The following is a 20,520-nucleotide window of genomic DNA, read 5'->3' on the forward strand; positions in this document are numbered from 1 at the left end:
GTTACAGTCTTGTTGTGTCTCTGCTCTGTCTTCTGTAACCCCCAGTCGGTCGAGGCAGATGACCGTTCATACTGAGCCCGGTTCTGCTGGAGGTTTTTCCTTCTCGCTAATGGGTGGTTTTTCTTTCCACTGTCTCTTTATGTTTGCTCAGTATGAGGGATTGCTGTAAAGCCATGGACAATGCAGATGACTCTCCCTGTAGCTCTATGCTTCTCCAAGAGTGGAGGGCTGTTAGATATGTCTTTTGGGGCGTTGTGAATGATTTGGGTGGGCATGGGTCTTGGAGGTCTGGTGGGTGCCCAGAGTGGGATGTCTGGTGGGTCCGGCACTGGTGTCTGTACCCCTTGCTGGGGTGGGGCTTTGGGAGCCTCAGAGTGGCCTCTGGTGGCTACTTGTGATACTCTTGGGGGGGGGGGGGGGGGGTTGTCTGTGCGGATGTGGGTTACTGGCTCTGGTAGCTGTACCGCTGCTCCTAGGTGGGTCTGGGGGTCAGGATTCCTGGGGTGTGCCACCCTTGGATGGGTGTCTTGGCGGGAACTTGGGTTCTCTAGAGTATGTCGCTGGGAGTTTGGGCCGGTGCTTGCCCGGGTGTGTAGTTAATGACATCACGTTTCCTCCAATGAACCCTGTGGAAGTACAACAGTGAACACGGCATTTCAATGTCTACTATAGGTTTGTGGTCTCTCCTCTAATCCATCATTGTCAGCTACAGCTTCACTGCTGATGTGTTTCGTAGTTGCATTCTGGGAGGACGGAGCTGTTCTGGAGGATGATGAGAAGCTTCGCTTTTGTTTGCTCCTCGATTGAACAGGCCCTGCAGACTGCAATCTGATGTTATGATCTGTCTAGACCAGCGGTTCCCAAACCTTTTTAGCCGTACACTCCCTTCTGTGTCCCAATCTTCAAAAAAAAAAGAAAGAAAAAAAAAAGAAAAAAATTGCAGTTGCAGTTACAACAAAACCATCATAACAAGGGTTATGGAAATAAAATTAGAACATAATTTTAATTAAATTGCAATAGAGTTACGTACAACATCCACAAGACAATCATGAGGATTTTCAGGTGCATCAGTGGCTCAACCTGGAGCAAGAGAAAGAAAGAGTCACTCAGATCGGTCACAACCTGAAACGTCTCTGAAGCAGAGACCATCCAGGTGGATTCATTGACTAAACTCTGATTACCTACCTATGTGTGTTCTTACTTTGTTTATTTCATGTACCAGCTTCTAAATCTGAGTCTGACTCACAATTTATGCCACAAAATACAAACGCGAAGAAGTTTAATTTGATTTGTGTCCGATGATGAGCGAACAGGCGAGAGAGAGAGAGAAGACTTTGATAAAGCAGCACAGAGTAACCATAACAGAGCGCTCCATAAAGCTGTTATTAATCAGAGAAATAAAAAGTTATTTCCTGATTGTTTCATCATTTGCGGTTACATCCATCAGGTAAACATAACCATGGCAACACCCCTCAGCTCCCCGCAGCTCCAGCCCCAGTTTCCCTGTTCCTGTCTGAATACATGTTAAAACGGAATCTTCAAAATGAACTGCACCTTTCTGAATCACAACGAAAAGTAATACAGCTCTGTGCGTGAGCATAGACAAGAAACGCCGTCTACCACCAACTTTCCCACCAGCAGCGGTGCTGCTAACCGGTTGAGAGTCACGACACGATGAGTCGTGCTGTTTGTAGGTGCTGCGCGACCGATGGAAAGACCAGGTAACTCAATTTAATCTTGCAAATAAAACTTTCGACCCAAATTAAATTTCCCGCTACTGACATAAACAACATGAAGTGAGAAGAGAGAAAGATACATTTTCTGATTCCTGCTCGTTTTCTTTTCCCAGATCCATTGCAATTCTCTCCTCTGTTGCCTCTGATTCCTCTCTCTCTCTCTCTCTCTCTTGGTTCTTCACTAACTTTGACCTTTGATGTCTCACCTGCCTGACAGTTTCCCTAATTGAGCATATTTGCGAGAATGATTTAAGTAGATGCCACAAGCTAGGTGCGCATATACAGTACAATGCGTAGATCAAGATAACTTCCTCTATATTTCATCTTAAAATGAAGCATAGAAGAAGACTTAAATTAATAGATTTTCATGTGAATACATTTTTATTTATTTATTAAATTACAGTTTTTGATTTTAATATTTACAAAGGAAATGTTTATTTCCACGTCTTTGTGGTGTGGGGAAAAAACACTGTACATTTTTCATTTTGCGCACCGCCCAGCGGCAGCTCACGCGACCCCAGGCTTTGGGAATCCCTGCTCTAGACTGATTTATGTGCAGAGGGAGGACATATGGAGCAGAGGATGTGCCTGATGAGTGTGGCTCGTTGTAGTCACTGAGATACTGTGATTACCGCCTGGTGTGGTCATTGCTAAAGAACCCCAGCACAGAAGTTCAGTCTAGTGCTTCAAGGGCCCTTTGTCTGTGCATTTAGAATGCAAAGGTATAGTAAAGTGCATTTTTCAGGTCCTGGTGACATAAAGGACATCATTTTCCATCACCTATGCACAATATTTGCTTCCTAAACACATCTGCGGCTCACAGGTTATCTATAAATCACAAAGTTCTGTTGGGTTTGGGTTGTTTCACAGTAAAGGCTTATCTCAGTCGAAAGGCAGAAGCCTGCTTATATCAGCCAGCTTGTCTCCAAAGCTCTGCCTTTAATATGCTGCTGCTGGGAGGTTAGCAGGGCCAGAGCTGTGTCAGTGGAGGCTTGCAGGAGCTGTGGGCTAATATGAAGCAGAGAAGCCTCCTTGGCACTCTGGAGGAGTGCCATGGATAGTGGATTTATGAAACAGCTGTGCTATAAATGCATCTGCTGGATACTCCAGATAGTACTGTTGCTCCTCTGCAGACACAGGATCTACTCTACCTGTCTACAGGTTTACTGGAACTGATTTCATTCAGTAAAATGACCAAAAATACAGAGTTGTAGAACCCTACAATCAGACAGACAAACCCCTCTCAGTTCCACATGATCAGGTGTGTCATTAATTCACCTGCTTGCAGAAGACTGTTTAGGTGTTTGGTTGATATTTCCTTTTCGTGTGAGCTGTATAATTCCTAGAAGTCTGATTGGTCCAGAAAAGAGCTACAGAGCGTGCTGCTGCCATTCTGAGCTGGGGTTTCTCCTCTCAGCTTAATATCCACACAGCAGATCATGTGTTTTCTATTTCATTTCATCCTTAGTAAAAGGAGAGATGGGAGAGCTTAGCAACAAGGGTCTTTCCATGCCCAGCCTCATAATGCAGCAATATCAGGAACCGGGGCCCGTCCGGGCCATGAAAAGGATTCTGGGTAGTCTGTTGCAGCTGATGGCTTGAGAGAGCTTCCTCTGTCACAGGGACTCCGAGCCAGCCATCATCAGTATTCCAGAGGAAAAGCTTCCTGTGGCCCTGGCAGCGCCCTCACTGGCCTGCACTGTGCACATGCCTCGTCCTCTGGCACAGCATCACAGGTTCCGTACACCGCACCGGGACCCGCTCTGACCTCCCTGTTGGAGAGGAGACCACTGAGGTACATCCAGTACTCCCACAGGAGCCGTGGAGCCACACTGGAAATCAGCTTCTGCTTTTTATCTTTGCTGAATTTCCTCAAATTCTTTGATTTATAGAAAAGCTGCAAATAGCAGAAAATCTCTTTGTTCTGTAGCACAGACACATGGCAGCTCCTGACCAGTAGACAATGTTGAAACAGACTCAGCAGCGGCAACTGGTCCAGAATCTTTGCTTTTAAAGACATTTCAGCTGAATCTCCAAAGCCCTGAACATCACAGACGGGACCACCTTTATGTGTTCTTCTGTGGCAGAGATGTGGCAAGTTGGGTTTTCAACCAGCAGCCTGATGTACCAAGCTGTGCTGAAGCTAGATTCTCTGCCAGCTCTGCCAGCTCTGCCTCTGCGGTTCGGTGCGTTTGGTAGTAATCTCACCACAAGTTGTTCAGTGTCTTGAACTCATAGCTGGAAGGTTAAAGCTCTAAGCGTCTGTTTCAGAACCATCAGGCCAAGTTAGGCTGCAGGAAGGAAAGCTCAACAAACAGGTCAAACTGCAGAACCGGGTTGGACTGATTACAATGCCTCTCTTTAACTGTTGTGTTCAGAACCTTCCTCTCCTTTTTCCTCCTGGCTGTCCCTCCTCATCGTTTCCTATGTTGACTTTCTCTGAGCAGCAGCTAACGAGTGACTCTCTGACTGTAGGATGCCAGGGAAATGGTTCTGTTCCTGATCGGTGGACTGGAACTGATTGTTCATTTGCTGAAGTCAACAAACAACGAGGTGCGGACGAGCATTTGTGCTGTCGTGGCCAAGCTAGCCAAAGACAAAGAGATCCTGGGAGTCCTCACTGATCGTGGTGTCGTCTCCCTGCTGGCCGAGCTGATCAACACAGTAAGAACCCGTCACAAGTGGAAACAAAGAAGCTTTTACTATCTGGGCTCTACGGTTCTGTTTGAATTACAGTTAGGGTATTTATGCTGGACTTTAGGTGGTGTTTCTTAGTTTCTCCATAAATCAGCTGATCCAGATGATGCCGGTAAAAAACCTCTTCCTGTGTTCCTCTCTGCAGACTGATAACAGGCTTCGCTGCTACTATGCCGAGGCCATCGGCCACTGCTGCATGTGGCGCAGCAACAGGGCATCCTTTGGTGAATATGGAGCCGTTGGTCCTTTGGTCCGTTACCTGGAGTTAAAGGAAACTTCAGTCCTCATGAGCACAGCCATGGCCCTGTACCAACTGTCCAAAGAGCCCAGCAACATCATCACCATGCATGAGGAAGGAGTCGTCCAGGTCAGTTGGACTTCCTTCATGACTGGAGACCTGCGTCCTCATTCAGTTCTTCTTGGTTGCTCATTTCCACTGCTTTTATATCTGTTTCACACTTTTGAGGCTTATTTTATCAGAACTGCCTTCAGAAACGTGTGCTTTGGTCTCATGCTGTGCTTGTTTTCAGTCGTGTGTGAAAAACACAGAGTAATAAACTTTGACAAGCTGGGACTATTTTCAGAGCCTTTGACCAATGGAGCAGAAACAAAGTTGTTTTTTATTGGGCGGCAGAAAGATGACTCTGCTTTCTTGCCATCATGGGAACTGAGGAAAGCAAACAGCTCAGAGTGTGCAAAGGCCCAACCGACCCTGGTACCGAGATGCCACTGCAGTTCAAGTCAAAGGGCTGTAGCTAGGGGCTGTTGCTAAGGGCTCTTCCTGGACCTCAGGCAGTGGCGCCTCCAGAAATATTTCATAGGGTGGCCAGATGGAGCCACTTAAACTCTTGGGGTGGCACTGAAACTAAAAGCTGTAATTTCAGGATTTTATTCTACTGTTGTAGTAAAGCTGCATGTAGAAAACAGCCAGAATCAGAAAGACTTAAGTAAACGCCTACTAATATCTTATGGTTTGTAATGGTTTTCTGAAATTTTAATGTTCCTAATGATCTAATGTGCATAGCCCAATAATAGCAGAGTTAACATTTTAAGTTAAACAACAATACATTTTTATTGCATAACTACATTATAAATAAGGTGTACATTTATTCATTTATTGGAAAACAAAACAGTTACTAAGGGAAGTAGATACTGGCAGAAACAAATAAAAGTGCGATAGAAGCCAAGGAAGAGTATCTGTCTTGTTGGCTGTGCATGATAGGATGAAATGCTAAACTGACACTGGCCAGTGGGGTGGCCAGGACATGGCACGGGGGGGGGGGGGGGGGCATGGCCACCCCTGGCCACCCCTTGGAGGCACCCCTGACCTCAGGGCAGAAGCTGCTGCACTATAATTCAGACCAAGGGCTGATGGGAAAATTGCTCAGAGCTGAAACCCAGCTATGGTTCTGTTTATGACTCTTTGTTTTTCCTCACAGCTGGGTTCCATCCAGCAGCTTCTTCATTGAGGCCGTTGTGTCTTCCCAAAAGGAGCTAGTTTGTATTTTCATGTTCATCTCCTTAGACTCTCTGTTTCTGTCTCACAGTAAAACTTATTCAATGTTAAGATGAAGCTGTGACGGAAGTCTGGTTCTGAAGGATCCAATGTTCATTTTTCAGCTTGTTGGGAAAGCTTTACTGTCCGATCCTTTAATTAAATCATGTTTGACTGAAAAACTTCCACATGAAAAATCCATCTGTGGCCACAAGACTGAAACTGCCTCCTGGTACCAACTGGGATATAAACTCTGAGCTGGTTCTGCTGCAGCAGCCAGAACTTTGTTCCTATGTTCATCAAACTGGTGCACTGTAGCCAGATCTGCTCATACATTGTGTGAGCTTCAACTGCAGCCATACTGGGTCGGCTGGACTGAATACTGGCTGTTCTGCAAGAGTTCGACCCGGTTTACAAAACCCGTCAGGATGAAATCTGTTTGGACTTTGAGCCGTGATTAAAACTGGGCCAGTCCTTTTTGCTCTTTGTTTCTAAGTGTGACGCTCTCCTCCTTCTGGATGAGTCTTTGTTTGTTGCAACCCTTCTCCAGGAGGTTCTGTTGGACTTTTAAAGAGCTTAATCACCAAAGGCCATGGAATTGCAGCAGCTCTGCAGTTCCTATGAATCTCAGCCATGGAAACAGAACACAGGCTGCCTTATTGGTCAGTCTGGACCTGGTCACAGCCCGTCTGAACAGTGATGCTGGTACCAAGCTTTCTGGGCCCAGAGGAAACCCAGGGAGTGAGACCTTATCAGTCTTCATAGCTTTCTCTGAGCTTCAAGATCTAGTGAGAAGTATTCCAGAAACTGTGTTGAAACAATTGGACTAACAACTGAATGGATGGATGCAGTTCTGGAGACCAGCTACAGGTTCTGTGGTTAGAGGACTGGACTCCGTCGTGTCCTACTGCAGCTGTAATTCAAAGAGTGGTTCTGAGCAGCTGAGAAGGTCTCAGAACATGATCACCATGTTGTTCTTTCCAGGTTCTAAAGAGTGAGGGCCTCCCCAGTCCAGGTAAATGTTTGACCTGGTTCCTGAAGACCCACAGGATACATAAAGCATCTCAAAGACAAAATTTAACCCTGAAAACATGTTTAAAACCCGCCCTGATGGTTTTATTCTGCTTTAACCAGAACAGAAATTTTATTCTCTCTATTTTCTCTGCAGTAAACATAGAAAATTAATCTTCTATAGCTTCACTTCCTCCTTTGATCTTCTTCTTCTTCTGTTGTATAAATAGTGAAAACAACAGAAATGATGGAGCTGGTTCTCAAAGAGGAAACCTACTCCAACCAGAACACATGAGAGATAAATCAGCCTCTGGGTTTGATCTGACCTCCACTCTCAGTACCTCCCACTTTTATCAGAATGAGGCTCATTTTGGGTCATGTATTAAACCAAGCTGTCTTCCTCCTGAGCTTCATGTTGCCTCCAAAGCTTTGGGGATTGGTTGCTGATGCCATACATTCATTCAGGCAGCTCCAGGCAGCTGCTGTTATTAAAGAGTTTCTTTCAGAAGGAAAGCTTTGTGAAGGAAATTGATGAAAATCACAAAATGCTAATCGTAATTATTGGTAAGTTGCAGCTGAATATGTTCCAAAGTGAAGCTTTTGTCATATCCTGGTGTGTATTTTAGGCTGTTACTAATCTAAATGAGGAAAATGTTTGCTCTTTAGGTGCTCTGAGTTCACCTCTCATCATAGCACGCTGTGTTTTGATTTGTTTCTTCTCTCACATGTTTTGTTCTTTAGGAGAGTCGCTGAAAAGACCCAAAAGTGGAACAAGGAATAACTGGAAGTTCAGCCTCACAAATTTCCTTTGAGTTGGTAGAAAAGCTGATTTCAGCTTGTGGCTGTGCTGAGTAGATTGTACAGGAACTGAGGCTGCAGCTTTGTTAGGAATACCAGCATTTGGATCCACAGAGGGAAACGTTTCAGAGACTTGGACTGAAGCTTCTGTCCTTCATGTCTGTCCTTCGAGTCTCTGATTTCAGAGCTCCTTTCCTTTTCCTTTTCCTCTTTGGAGACCCAGAAAAAGCAGCTCAACATTCTGTGGCTCGCTGGAGGCTGCAGGGAATGTTGTTTACCTGGACCTCCCCCACTAAGTTCCCCTTGACCCGGCTGAACACGGCCGTCTGTTTGTCCTGTTTGCCTCCACAGCTGAGTGGAGAACATGGGAATGCTGGGATGGGTTGGAGCTGTAATACCTGTCAGAGCGAGACACAGAGGAGATTCAAACTGAGTTCCTGCAGCCAGTTTCAGTCCAGCAGAGCTCACTGAACACTGACACCTCTATGGGGGTTAGCATGTATATGTGAGCTCAGCCTGCTGCTCCTGTTCCTCAGCCGGGCCGGGGAGCACCTTTCATGGAGGTCAGGACTCCCCGGAAACACCTCACAACTCCTGCTGCAGGTTCCAAACGCTGAGTAAGGATTCCTGTTCCTGCAGTCAGGGAAAGTCTAACAAGTGTTGGATTATATTCCAGAGATCCCAGCTGAGGGGGAAGGATGGAGCTAAAAAAGAGGCAGCAAAGAGAGACGAGCTGATCTTAGCCTAGCTTTGTTCTGCAGGAGACCTTTTTTGGCCTCGTCTGAATAACGAGCCACGAGGCTGGAAATAAACCAACCCTGGCACTTCTCAGGCATCCTGTTATTCACTAAAGAGGCTTGTTTAGAGGGTGGCATGTTTTCTGGAGCTGCTGGATGGAAATTTGCTGATGAAGCCCTGATGAATGGGATTTAAAAACCTACAAGATGTGTCGGAAATCATTTTCATCTGGAGTTTCTAAAGAAGAGCTGACATGTTGGCCTGCTGTATGCCGTGTTCTCCAAACTGATGTGATTATAATCAGGAAGAAGGGTGTTACTTTCTCAGGATGAACTGGACACATGCTGTCCATCTTTCATCTGTTTTCCTGTCTCTGTTTATCTTTGTGCTGAAATTCCTGTGAATGTCTTCTCTCTGCCTCTCAGGCTGCTTGTTATCCTCATTAATGTGGAGAATTCATGTAACGTGGAGAGAAACTGATCAGCTGGATTATTGATGCAGTCTGTCAGAGATCAGCAAGTAGAACCAAATCTACTAAATCCTTTTCTCTGAGGAACCTGGTTTATTATGTCAATGAGGCAGAACATGAAAGTAGAGTTTTTCTGTCCTCCATGTTTGACCTTGAGGTTTGGTTATTGTCTGGTTGTCAGCTGCAGCACACTGTTTTCTACACTCAAAAAAAAAATATAAACGCAACACTTTTGGTTTTGCTCCCATTTTTTATGAGATGAACTCAAAGATCGAAAACTTTTTTCACATACACAATATCACCATGTGAGGTGGGGTGGAGATAATCCACCCCACCTCACAGGTGTGCCATATCAAAATGCTGATTAGACACCAAGATTGAGTTCATCTCATAAAAAAATGGGAGCACAACCAAGTGTTGCTTTTATATTTTTGTTGAGTGTAGAAGTCTTTTCCAGAATCCTGTTTCCTTCCCTGAAGAACAATTCCTTGATAGATGGAGCCTAAAGGAGCCTCAAACATCTCAGCTGGGATTTTATCAACACCTTGTTGTGTTTAGGAGGAGGGAGGCCTTCAGTGTTCAGCTGAGGGATGGGATTTTGCCATTGGTTCCTTATGGACCGAAACAAGACTATCCAGAATAATTAGACATGCAACTTGGGGAACCTCAGTGGAACATCATAGAGATTAGACCACACAGCACACACTGCAAAGACTCAGAACCATCTGTTGCACCAGATTTATGCACACATTTCCTTTTTATTTTGGTTCCATCCACTGCTGCCTACAAACATCCATCCATCCATCTTCTACTGCTTATCCGGGGTTGCGTCGCAGGGGTAGCAGCTTCAGCAGGAAGACCCAGATTTCCCTTTCCCCTGCCACTTGTGCCAGCCAAGAAACATAGTCCCTCCAGCATGTCCTGGGTATTCCTTTAGGTCTTCTCCCGGTGGGACAACACCTCACCAGGGAGGCGTCCACGAGGCATCCTAACCAGATCCCTGAGCCACCTCAACTGGCTCCTCTCCCCGGATAACTGAGCTCCTCACCCTATCTCTAAGGGAGAACCCAGATGCACTACGGTGAAAACTCATTTATGGTGCTTGTATCCTCGATCTCATTTTTTCAGTCATGACCCAAAGCTTGTTACCACAGATGAGGGTAGGAACGTACAAACATAACGCAGTGATTTCAGAACAGATAAAACAGGAAGAGAAGCTGTGGCCTGTTATGCCAGAAACCTGTTTGATTATAAGTATTATTATTAATTATAATTTGCTATTATAATTTTAATAATAGATCATTCAAACTTGAATGGTAGCTACAACAAATGTAGCTACAAATGGTTGTGATCCAAGGGCTACAAGCCTGTAATGACTAACAATGCATTTATTAATTAGCTGTTATGAATTTATTTATGCTGGAAAAGCATGATCTGACCAGTTGTGACCGATCAGACTTATCCAGCAAACGTTGACAACAATTTTAACTGCAATTGGAGTTTTAGCCCTTGCTTCTTTATCACAAACCAATGAAGATGTCTCAGTTGATTTCAGTTGTTAACTCAAAAAGAGGTAATTCTGTACTCTTAGAGACCATATAACTTCTGGATCAAAATAAACACAAACAATTACTATTCCACACATTATTATTTATTAAACCAAAACATCTCCCTGTTACAGTAATTATTCTAATTTAATAAAAAAAACTAGGAAACACTACTCGCTACTAAACTAAAAATGCAAAAGAAAATAAATGAAAATAAAAAGAAGACCACAATATCTAAACAACATCCACATCTGCTTCTGGTAGCTCAGTCTTCTCCCATAGTTTCTATCTATTTGTACTTATATGAACAGAGACAAAGCTGCAACTCAGCATTTAGATAAACACAAGAAGACATTCTGGTTCTGCTGAATACACTAAGTCTGAACAAACACTGTAAAAATAGCATCCAGTAATAATAAGCCTTTGATATGATTCGGTTGTGCTTCCACAACAGAATTAATCCTGGTTTTCCATAGCTTCTTCCCACCTAGTTAGCATTTAGTTGGGATGTTTTTTAGAAATGGTCATATCCATTTTAGAAAGCAGCTTATTTTTGTCAGCAAAACTTCCAATCCTGTTGAAGATTGGACTGCAGGGATTATCTGTGTCCCAGCACACGTCCATGGCCTTCAGTCAGGAGCAGCTACAAAACATCTCCAAAAATGAGTTGGAGAAAAACAGAAAAGCTGCTCTGCTGTTTCCCTAAACAGGTTCCTTCTATCTTGTGTAGCAGATTCCCTTTCCTGATCCTGTCTATTCCTGTTTTTCCAGCATGCAGACATTATCCTTATTAGGATGTGTGAGTGATTATTGTTGCTGCTGATCTGGGCTCCTGTTCTATTCCTGTTTATTAGAACCAGTCTGTGTTGGGCTCAGCAAGCCTTCACAAGCAAACTGTTGGCTTCAATCATCGAGCTGTTCTCACATGTTCCTCCTCCTCTGATCCTCCAGCTGTCTTAGTCTCGCTAAGCTCAGAGATGCTCGACTCTCCACCAGAGATGCTGCCACAAAGTCTCCGGGGATTTCCATCAGTAATATCTGCTGCACGCAGGAACAGAAAATTAGTAAAATAGAAAATATGTGGCTGAATTTTTTTTATCTCTTTGAAATCTAAGCACCAGCAGCTGGTTGCTGAGGTCACTGGAACAGCATGATGAGGGAAGAGTTGAGCTCGCTAGTTGAATGTTGTTGTGCCATTACGCACGTTTTTATACTATTTAATGTTTATTAAAAAACCCTCTGTCTGTTTGTTATTCCATCCATCCATCCTTTTTTTTCCGCTCATCCAGGGTCGGGTCGCAAGGGTAGCAGCTTCAGTAGGGATGCCCAGACTTCTCTCTCCCCAGCCATTTGGGACAGCTCCTCCCGGGGAATCACAAGGTGTTCCCAGGCCAGCTGAGAAACATAGTCCCTCCAGCGTGTCCTGGGTCTTCCTCTAGGTCTCCTCCCGGTGGGACGTGCCTGGAACACCTCACCAGGGAGACATTCAGGCGGCATTCTAACCAGTTGCCCGAGCCTCCTCAACTCGCTCCTCCCAACGTGGAGGAGCAGTGGCTCTACTCTGAGTCCTCGCCGGATGACTGAGGTCCTCGCCCTATCTCTAAGGGAGAGCCCAGACACATTACAGAGAAAACTCATTTTGGCCGCTTGTATCCAGGATGTTGTTCTTTTAGTCTTAACCCAAAGGTTAAGACTTAAGACTTAACCCAAAGTGGTACAGCGCCCGCTTCACAGCAGACGTGGCACCAGTCTGCCTGTCAATCTCCTGCTCCATCTTCCCTTCATTCATGAACAAGACCCCAAGATACTTAAACTCCTCCACTAGGGGCAGTACATCCTCCCCAAACCGGAGAAGACACTCTACCCTTTTTCCGGCCCAAGACTATGGTTTCGGATTTGAAGGCACTGATCCTCATCCCGGCTGCTTCACGCTCAGCTGCAAACCGCTCCATTGAGAGCTGTAGATCATGATCTGATGAAACCAGTAGAACCACATCATCCGTGAATAGCAGAGATGCAATCCTAAGGCCACCATAACAGATCCCCTCAATACCCTGGCTGTACCTAGAAATTCTGGCCATGAAAGTTCTGAAAAGAATCGGCGACAAAGGGCAACCTTGGCAGAGTTCAACTCTCACTGGAAAGGAGTCCGACTTACTTAGTCTGATGGCAATGCGGACCAAGCTCTGACACTGGTCATACAGAGCCTTTATTAGAGGGTCTGGTACTCCATACTCCCGGAGTACCCCCCACAGGACCGCCCAAGAGACACGGTCGAATACCTTCTCCAAATCCACAAAGTAAATGAAGATTGGTTGGGCAAAATCCCACGCACTCTCCAGGATCTTGCTGAGGGTATAGAGCTGATCCAGTGTTCCACGGCCAAGATGAAAACCCCACTGCTCTTCCTGAATCCGAGATTTGACCATCCAACGCACCCTCCTTTCCAGAACCCTGGTATTCAGGGCGATCTCATCTACCCCTAGGGCATAACCATCAGGGAGGCTTTTAACCACATCAGTGACCTCAGCACCAGAGATGGGAGAACCCGATCCGAAGTCCCCAGGCTCTGCTTCCTCAATGGAAGACGTGTTGGTGGGATTATGGAGGTCTTCAAAGTATTACTCCCACCAACACACAACGTCCCGAGTCGAGGACAGCAGTGTGGTTAACTCATTCTAAATTAGTTAATTAACTTAACTAATTTAGAAAAACCTTTGGTATGTTCAACCCACACACAATGAAAATCTGAGTTATAAAAAACATTATTAGAGGAAATAACATGTTAAAGAATGATTTGCTCAGTAAAAATGAACTAGAAAATTTCTGAAGAAATTTAAAGAGGGTCTTGCCTCTCGGTGCGTACCGTACCATAAAAACATATTAACAGGAAGTAAAATTGCAAATTTCAGGTTCCTATGTTCATCACAGCCACTGCAGTGGGCGTCGAAAGTTGCCATGCTCATGGCTCATGTCCCTGGCCTCCAGTAAGCTCTTGCCAGCAGAGCGTCTGCCTAGCAGTGTTGTCATGTAGACTCACTCACAGCTGCACTCCTCTGTCTTATTCATCATTGCCTTTATCATGTGGGGGACTGAGTGGAATGTGTGATTTTGGTGTCTGTGGAGCATTTCTGCAGCATGTAGCAGAGGCAAAAAGTGGTCAAAAATGGATATTTGACACCTCATAACTTGGAGATGCTTTATCCAACCAGGCCAAGATTTGTTGTGAAGCTTTCTCTGTAAAGGAAGTATAGATTCTAGGACCTTCCTAGAGTTAGCAACATCCGGTTAGCAACATGCTAGTTTGGTTCAAATGCTGTACTGGGAAGTGCCTCAAAAAGGGAGAAAATACTGAAAGTCACCAAAGGTCATGAGTCAGATCGGCCTCCTCTAGCAACACAGCCTCACCAAATCTGGGCCCAGAACTCTTGACCTAAATGTTGTGTAGTGCCATTTCCAACCGGTGGGTGGTGCTGTATAGGCAGCGGAGGGGGGGGGGGGGGTTCTGGGCATCTGCTGGAGTCCAAGGCCCAATAGGAAAACTATATGAAATCCAAAAAGTGACAGAAAACTGAGACGCGTGATAATCACCGGAAAATTTTAAAATATTAAAAGGAAGTGATTTGCGAATCTCAGATTACTACCTTCATCACAGCCACTGCAGTGGGCGTCAAAAGTTGCCATGCTAAGCCAATGGTGCATGTCCCTGGCCTCCAGTAGGCTCCTGCCAGCATAGTTCCTTTGTCATGGATACTCGCTCACACCTGCTGCTGCCAGTCTACTGCGCGCACACAGTTTCGCTCTGTTTCTCTGTAATTGGGTTATCATGGCAAAACCTTCCCTTGGATTTCACCCCATATTTCAAGAACCGTAAGGGTTGGAGACATACTTTTTACTGCGTTTAATTTAGAATGGATATGGGAACAAGACCAAATATCTGATTTTGCTATAACAAAGATGCAACAAATCATAAATGAAGGGGAATTTTTACAAAAATGCAAAAATGCTCTAAACAGGCTCCGGAACAAATCGCTATAGCTGAAAAAGTATATAAGATACCAAAATAATTATTTCACCGTATCAGCAGGGTTTTGAGGACTATGGTGCTTTTTTATGTTTGTAAAAAAATCGGTGTAGGCATGGCGACAACTTAAACAGTGGATCATGTGGAAGGATGCAGGTCCAAAGCGTTTTGAGGATTTTGCACATTCGCTACTCCCAAACAAATTGTTCCTGTGGCAAAACCGTAATGGTTATTCACAAAATTCCTCTTCGTGAGTGCCAGAAGGGTCTGGACATTCATGTGTGAAAGTCTCATGCCTGTGCTTCAAAAGGTTTAAGAGTAGTGAAGATGCAAAAACATGTGTTTTTTGCAATTTTCAGGTGTCATCTTTCATGACACTTCCATAGAAAATCAATGGACAGCGTTTGGACTTTTTGGCGCTCTGAGGTGATTTGCGAAAAATCTATAAATGCTACACCAATGAGGGTTACATTTCCTGAATCCTGAAAAAAACTCCAACTTTTTTGTGTATAATTTGTCTATGTAGAATGAAAATTGAGTGAGTAGGCTGAAGTTGTTTGGAGTTGTAAAATCTTTGAAAACGCTAGAGTGGGCCACTCTGGCAGTTGGAGAGTTCCGCCATAGACTGAATTTTGGACATGAACTTTAAGGAGTAACTGTAAAGAGACCATAAAATATATTCACATGCTGTTTTCATTTATGAGTAGAAAAAAAGACATATCTACAAACTGGAAGTTCAATGGTGTTTGTAGGTGAAAGTATGACAACACAGTAAAGCATTGAAAATGGTCATTTTGAGGCTTTTTCGAGGCTTTCTCTCTACCCGACTCCATTCATTCCTATGGGATTTTTTTTTTTTTTTCGCTAATTGTGTTGCCATGGTAACTCGAAACCCCAATAAAAGTAATAGCACACCATTCCCGACCGAGCCGCACATTTTGATACCTATATTGTGGGGGTGCACGCTACGGTTTGGGTCGCATTAACGTCCCAATAATATAGAATAAAGAGTCCATTTAGAGGCGTATAGTAATAGTTGCCAGTGCATTGCTTCGCAAAGCACTGCCCTCTCATTGCCATGCTATGGCAGGACCCCAATAAACTTTAGGAAACTTGATATTTATTAATGTGATTATTTAGTCAGGAATAAGTCAGACTAAAGTCAGTAACTTAGGAAGTTTGAGGGCGCTGTAGTGGAGCACCAGTCATTAGCTTGGGTTTAATCCTAAAGTTATACAAATACCATTAATTCAACACTAATCTTCCCTATTAATGCTGTGAAAACACTTGGAGCACGAAGGAACAATGGCATAGCTTAACGAAAGTCAGAAAACTGTAGTTACATTTAATAGGTGGTAGCATTAATGTCATCCTAGCGGACATTCTGCTCTAATTTAAAAAGACTGTTTAGCTATATTTTTCTTAATGAGCGGACTGGACAACACAAACATTAGTATTCCGCCGGTGTATAAAACCCTTCTGGAAATAAAGTTTGTTATAACTGTAAAGACACACAAACTACATCAGCAATGTATGGTTTCAAGAATGCTACTGGGAGCTAGTGGTAGTGACTCTTGCTTCTTATAACAGAGTCAGTCTGCTGTTATTAGTCTGATTTTATCCCACCTGGCTGAAGGAACAACAATGTGGAAATGTAACTCCCTCCACAAAACAACACTAACTGTCGAAGAAATTCAGAGGGAAGAATTCCAGAGATCTGTAGAACAACAAGCTGATTGGTCACTGCAGCATAAAGTGATTTCAAGAAAAGATCCTAAAAATGTTTAAACTGAACAAAGTGACAAGTGAAATTAAGAAAACTTTCAGTGTTCATCACCACCCCACTCAATGCTGTGGACTTAGCAGGAGTGGGTATTTGTATGTATGCTTAAAGGTATACTATGCAACCAGGGTTGATTTTCCAACGAGGCTCCCCCCAGAGGGCGACAGTAAAAGTGCACTGTCGTAAAGATGCTCAGCTGTTCTCCTGGTTTCTCCGTCAAGCCAGGTGCAGTTGTTTTGAGTTTAGCAGACAGGCGAACACAACGAAAAGTCGAAAAAACGGCAGTACAAACAATGACTAACACAGTGACTGCAGTACAAACAATGACTGCACTCTGGACTCGGTGGAGTCCAGAGTGCAGCCCAGGACAGAAGTGGCCTTGCTCACCAGCTTATTCAGCCTCTCTCTGTCCCGCTCTGCGCTGCCTGGAGCCCAGCAGACGACAGTGTAGAGGAGGGCTGAGGCCACCACAGAGTCATAGAAGGTTTTAAGCAGTAGCCTGCTCACGCCAAAGAACCTCAGCCTCCTGAGGAGGTGGAGGCGGCTCTGGCCCTTCTTGTATAGAGTGTCTGTGGTTATGAATCCAGTCGAGCTTATTGTTGACGTGAACACCCAGGTATTTGAAACTCTCCACAGTTTATATGTCCTGCCCCTGGATGTTCACAGGTGAGTGAGGTGGGAGTCTTCTCCTGAAGTCGATCACCATCTCCTTGGTCTTGCTGGTGTTTAAACACAGATTATTCATCTCACACCAGTCCACAAAGTCCATGATGACCGACAGGTACTCCAGCTCATTCCACTCAGACACACAGCCCACAATGGCTGAGTCATCAGAGAACTTCTGAAGGTGGCAGCTGTCCGTGTTGTAAGTAAAGTCAGAGATGTAGAGGGTGAAAAGAAATAGAGACAGAACGGTGCCCTGGGAGGCCCCAGTGCTGCAGAGTGCCACCTCTGACTGACAGCCGTGGAGCCGCACGTGCTGAGGGCGGTCAGTGAGGTAGTCAATGATCCAGTCAGCAAGATGTTTGTCCACTCCAACATCCTCCAGCTTCTCCCTCAGCAGCACTGGTCTGATGGTGTTGAAAGCGCTGGAGAAGTCAAAGAACATGACTCTCACAGCGCTCCCGGTGGTCTCCAGGTGGGTGAGCGCCCGCTGCAGCAGGTAGATGATAACATCCTCTACTCCGATGTTGGGCTGGTAGGCAAACTGCAACGGGTCTAGAGTAGGGCTCACCGCAGTGCGTAGGTGAGCAAGGATGAGGCGCTCTATGGTCTTCATCAGGTGGGAGGTCAGGGTGACTGGTCTGAAGTGGGCCGGTTCCCTGGCGTGCGGCGTTTTGGGAACCGGTTCCACACAGGAGGTCTTCCACAGGATGGGGACCACCCCTAGGCTGCTGTCTACTCCACTGTGGTGGGCCTCATCTCCAACAATAAGGAGACCTACAGAGATGAGGTTCACAATCTGATATAGTGGTGTTCCAGAAAAAAACCTGATCCTGAACACGAGTAAGACCATGGAGGTGATAATAGATTAGAGGAAATCCAGGAGGACTGAACACGCACCTCTCTGCATACAGGGGGAAGTGGTGGAGCGTGTGGACAACATAACATTCCTGGGTATCAAAATTTCCTCAGACCTCTCCTGGACTGTGAATACCTCCCACCTGGTGAAGAGGGCCCAACAACAGCTTTTGTTCCTCAAGAAACATGACTTTCCACAAAACGGCTCAAAAACATCTACAGAGCTACCATAGAAGGTGTTAATGTATCAGCATAACTGTCTGGTATGGGAGCTGCACAGTTTCGGGGGAGGAAGGACTTAGCACAGGTGGTAAGAACGGCGCAGAGAATTGTAGGATTCCGTCTACAGGATTTGGACTCAGTTTATGCAGCACAAGTCCAGCGAGGGGCCAGATGCATCTTCACTGATCCATCCCACCCAGGCAATGCACTGTTTGCCCCTCTCCCAACAGGTAAACACTTCAGAAACATTAAATCCAAAACCAATAATCTTAGAAACAGCTTCTTTCGAAGAACTGTGAGGGCTATCGCTCCCTGATCGGAGACTGCGGTCCAGCATACATATGTTAAAATCACTTTACTGTTATTGCTATGGTTCCTCAGCAGATGGCGATAGACTCCAGCTAAGAGTTTTCCATCAAATGTTCATCCTATGTTACAACCATATGTTGCAATCCATCTAATATTAAATATCTTGAAGTCCATCATATGTTACAATCACTGTACTGTTATTGCCTATTTGCACATTCTTCTCTCAGGAATGTCAAATTGTACATTTCTGTAAATGAAGCCCCCAAAATCATTGCACAAAAGAACCTTTACCTCACTATTTGTGATTCACGAAGGATGTACTAATCTATGTAACATGGGTCATATCACTTGCGAAAGGACTGATATCAAAGCCCTCGGACTGACACAAACTCTCTTATCTTTTGCATGCTCTAATGTGAAAAAAAGCTGTACACATTTTTACTGTCTAAGCCGGAATATGTGCTGAAAGGAATTTAACCACAGTAGCATGTGGTGACAGTAAAGAATCTTGTATCTTGAATTCTTCTCCATAAGTGGAAGAGGGTTTGTTGAAGGAGTCAGAATGATGGCACATCTTGTTAAAGAAGGCAACTCAATGTTCAAACAGAAAAAATAACTCAGCACCATGGAGAGAACACATCCAGATGTTGTGCAATTTTACACTGTTTAAAGTTATTTAATGTTCAATAAATAACTCTCTGTCTGTTAGGTATTATCCAGTGAATATCAGCTCTAGAGCTGATATCAGGACAATAGTTGAAAAGGATGATACGAGCACTGGCGATCTTTTAACAGCAAACTCTGCACACGCATAGAATAAGTAGTGACAACTTCTCTTCAAGTTCAAGAATTTAGCAACAGAAATAAAATTAACGTCCTGAGGACATCACTGTAGAATGCTGTTTATCTAAATTAACATTATAGTTCAATCAATAAATCCTCTCTACTAGGCTAGTGAAACTTAACTAAACTACTAGGCAAATGAAGATAAAAAAAGCTAAGCTAAGGAACTATTTACATGCAAAAACAAACAAAAGACAAACAAAAAGTGGTTGATCATAATGAGAATAATTCAGTGAATCCTTGTTCACTGAAGATCTGATTCCAAAAATATGGAATGGAGTTAAAAGCATTTGGCATGTATTTCAATCCATTCACAATGCAAAGCCCAAGTTAAACAAAACATTATTTGATAAAATAATATTTGTTTAAGTTAAAGAACCAAATTTCACCTTAGAGAATGTGAATCGTAGTTAAATTAGCTTAACTAATTCAGAACAACATTTGACATGTGTTTCAACCCATTCACAACGCAAAGCATAAGTTAACCAGAACATTATTTTATGAAATAATATTCTGAGGACCGGTTTAACCTGTAAAATCATTTAATTCAGAATTGCTTGCCTTTGTTTATGCGATTCTACCTCCAGGCGCTAGGGGTCGCTGCAGCGAATCGGTGGTTAAAAGGTTACAACATAAAGTTATCAAAATTGCCTTTACCAACATTAATATTCGATAGTAATGCGGGGATAAGGCTCATAGCACCATCGAAGGATGGCGGAGCAGAACAGTTACGCTTTATGCTTTAAAACAAACTCCTTTTGAAATGTCCGAAACCAGATGTTAGCAAGGCTAATAGCATTAAGGCTAGCGTGAGCTACCTGTTAGCCCTTTTGTTCTAAACACCATGTGTCCAACGGTTTACAAAACATTTCCCAATAAACCTTTTACTTCACCCTTAGCTCGCTGTCCAATCTGTTGGTGCCTCATGTGTAGATTTGTCCACTTTGGCCATTCCAGGAAGGACGTAAAAGCAGGGAGAACCATTGGTTTTGTTGAGAATTAAAAATATATCTTAGTTGGGGTTACTGAGGAAAGCAGAGTTTCCTGCTCCAGCGTAAGATAAACATGGAGTTTTATTGCCCCGAGGGGGTGGTCAGCAGGAGAGGGGGTCAGTCATCCTCCCTCTGAGCCATGCAGGAGGAGTTTTAAAGTTGATAAAAGGAATGTCTTGGTAAAACTTACTTCAGACAGACAGACTTATCCACCGCGGTGAGAACAACATCTTGTAATGGTATGTACTCTGTCTCCATATTTAATTTCTATGAATTAAATATGTATTTAAACCGTTCTACCTCTGATCAATGATTCCTTATTTTATTGTCAAATC

At 44.2% G+C, this 20,520-nt stretch overlaps 1 protein-coding gene across 1 annotated transcript; it reads left to right on the top strand.

The window, feature by feature from the left end:
- The first annotated feature begins 2,408 nt into the window (after positions 1 to 2,408).
- On the top strand, positions 2,409 to 12,977 carry LOC105917906 (armadillo repeat-containing protein 4-like). The gene is made up of 4 exons (XM_036125767.1): positions 2,409 to 2,458; positions 4,212 to 4,400; positions 4,579 to 4,899; positions 12,834 to 12,977. The coding sequence occupies exons 2-4, from the start codon at positions 4,224 to 4,226 to the stop codon at positions 12,975 to 12,977; spliced, it is 642 nt and encodes a 213-aa protein (XP_035981660.1). The 5' UTR covers positions 2,409 to 2,458; positions 4,212 to 4,223.
- The last annotated feature ends 7,543 nt before the right edge of the window (positions 12,978 to 20,520 follow it).

This window comes from Fundulus heteroclitus, chromosome 21 (genome assembly GCF_011125445.2).
Source record: "Fundulus heteroclitus isolate FHET01 chromosome 21, MU-UCD_Fhet_4.1, whole genome shotgun sequence".
In the NCBI taxonomy this organism is placed as follows: Eukaryota; Metazoa; Chordata; class Actinopteri; order Cyprinodontiformes; family Fundulidae; genus Fundulus; species Fundulus heteroclitus.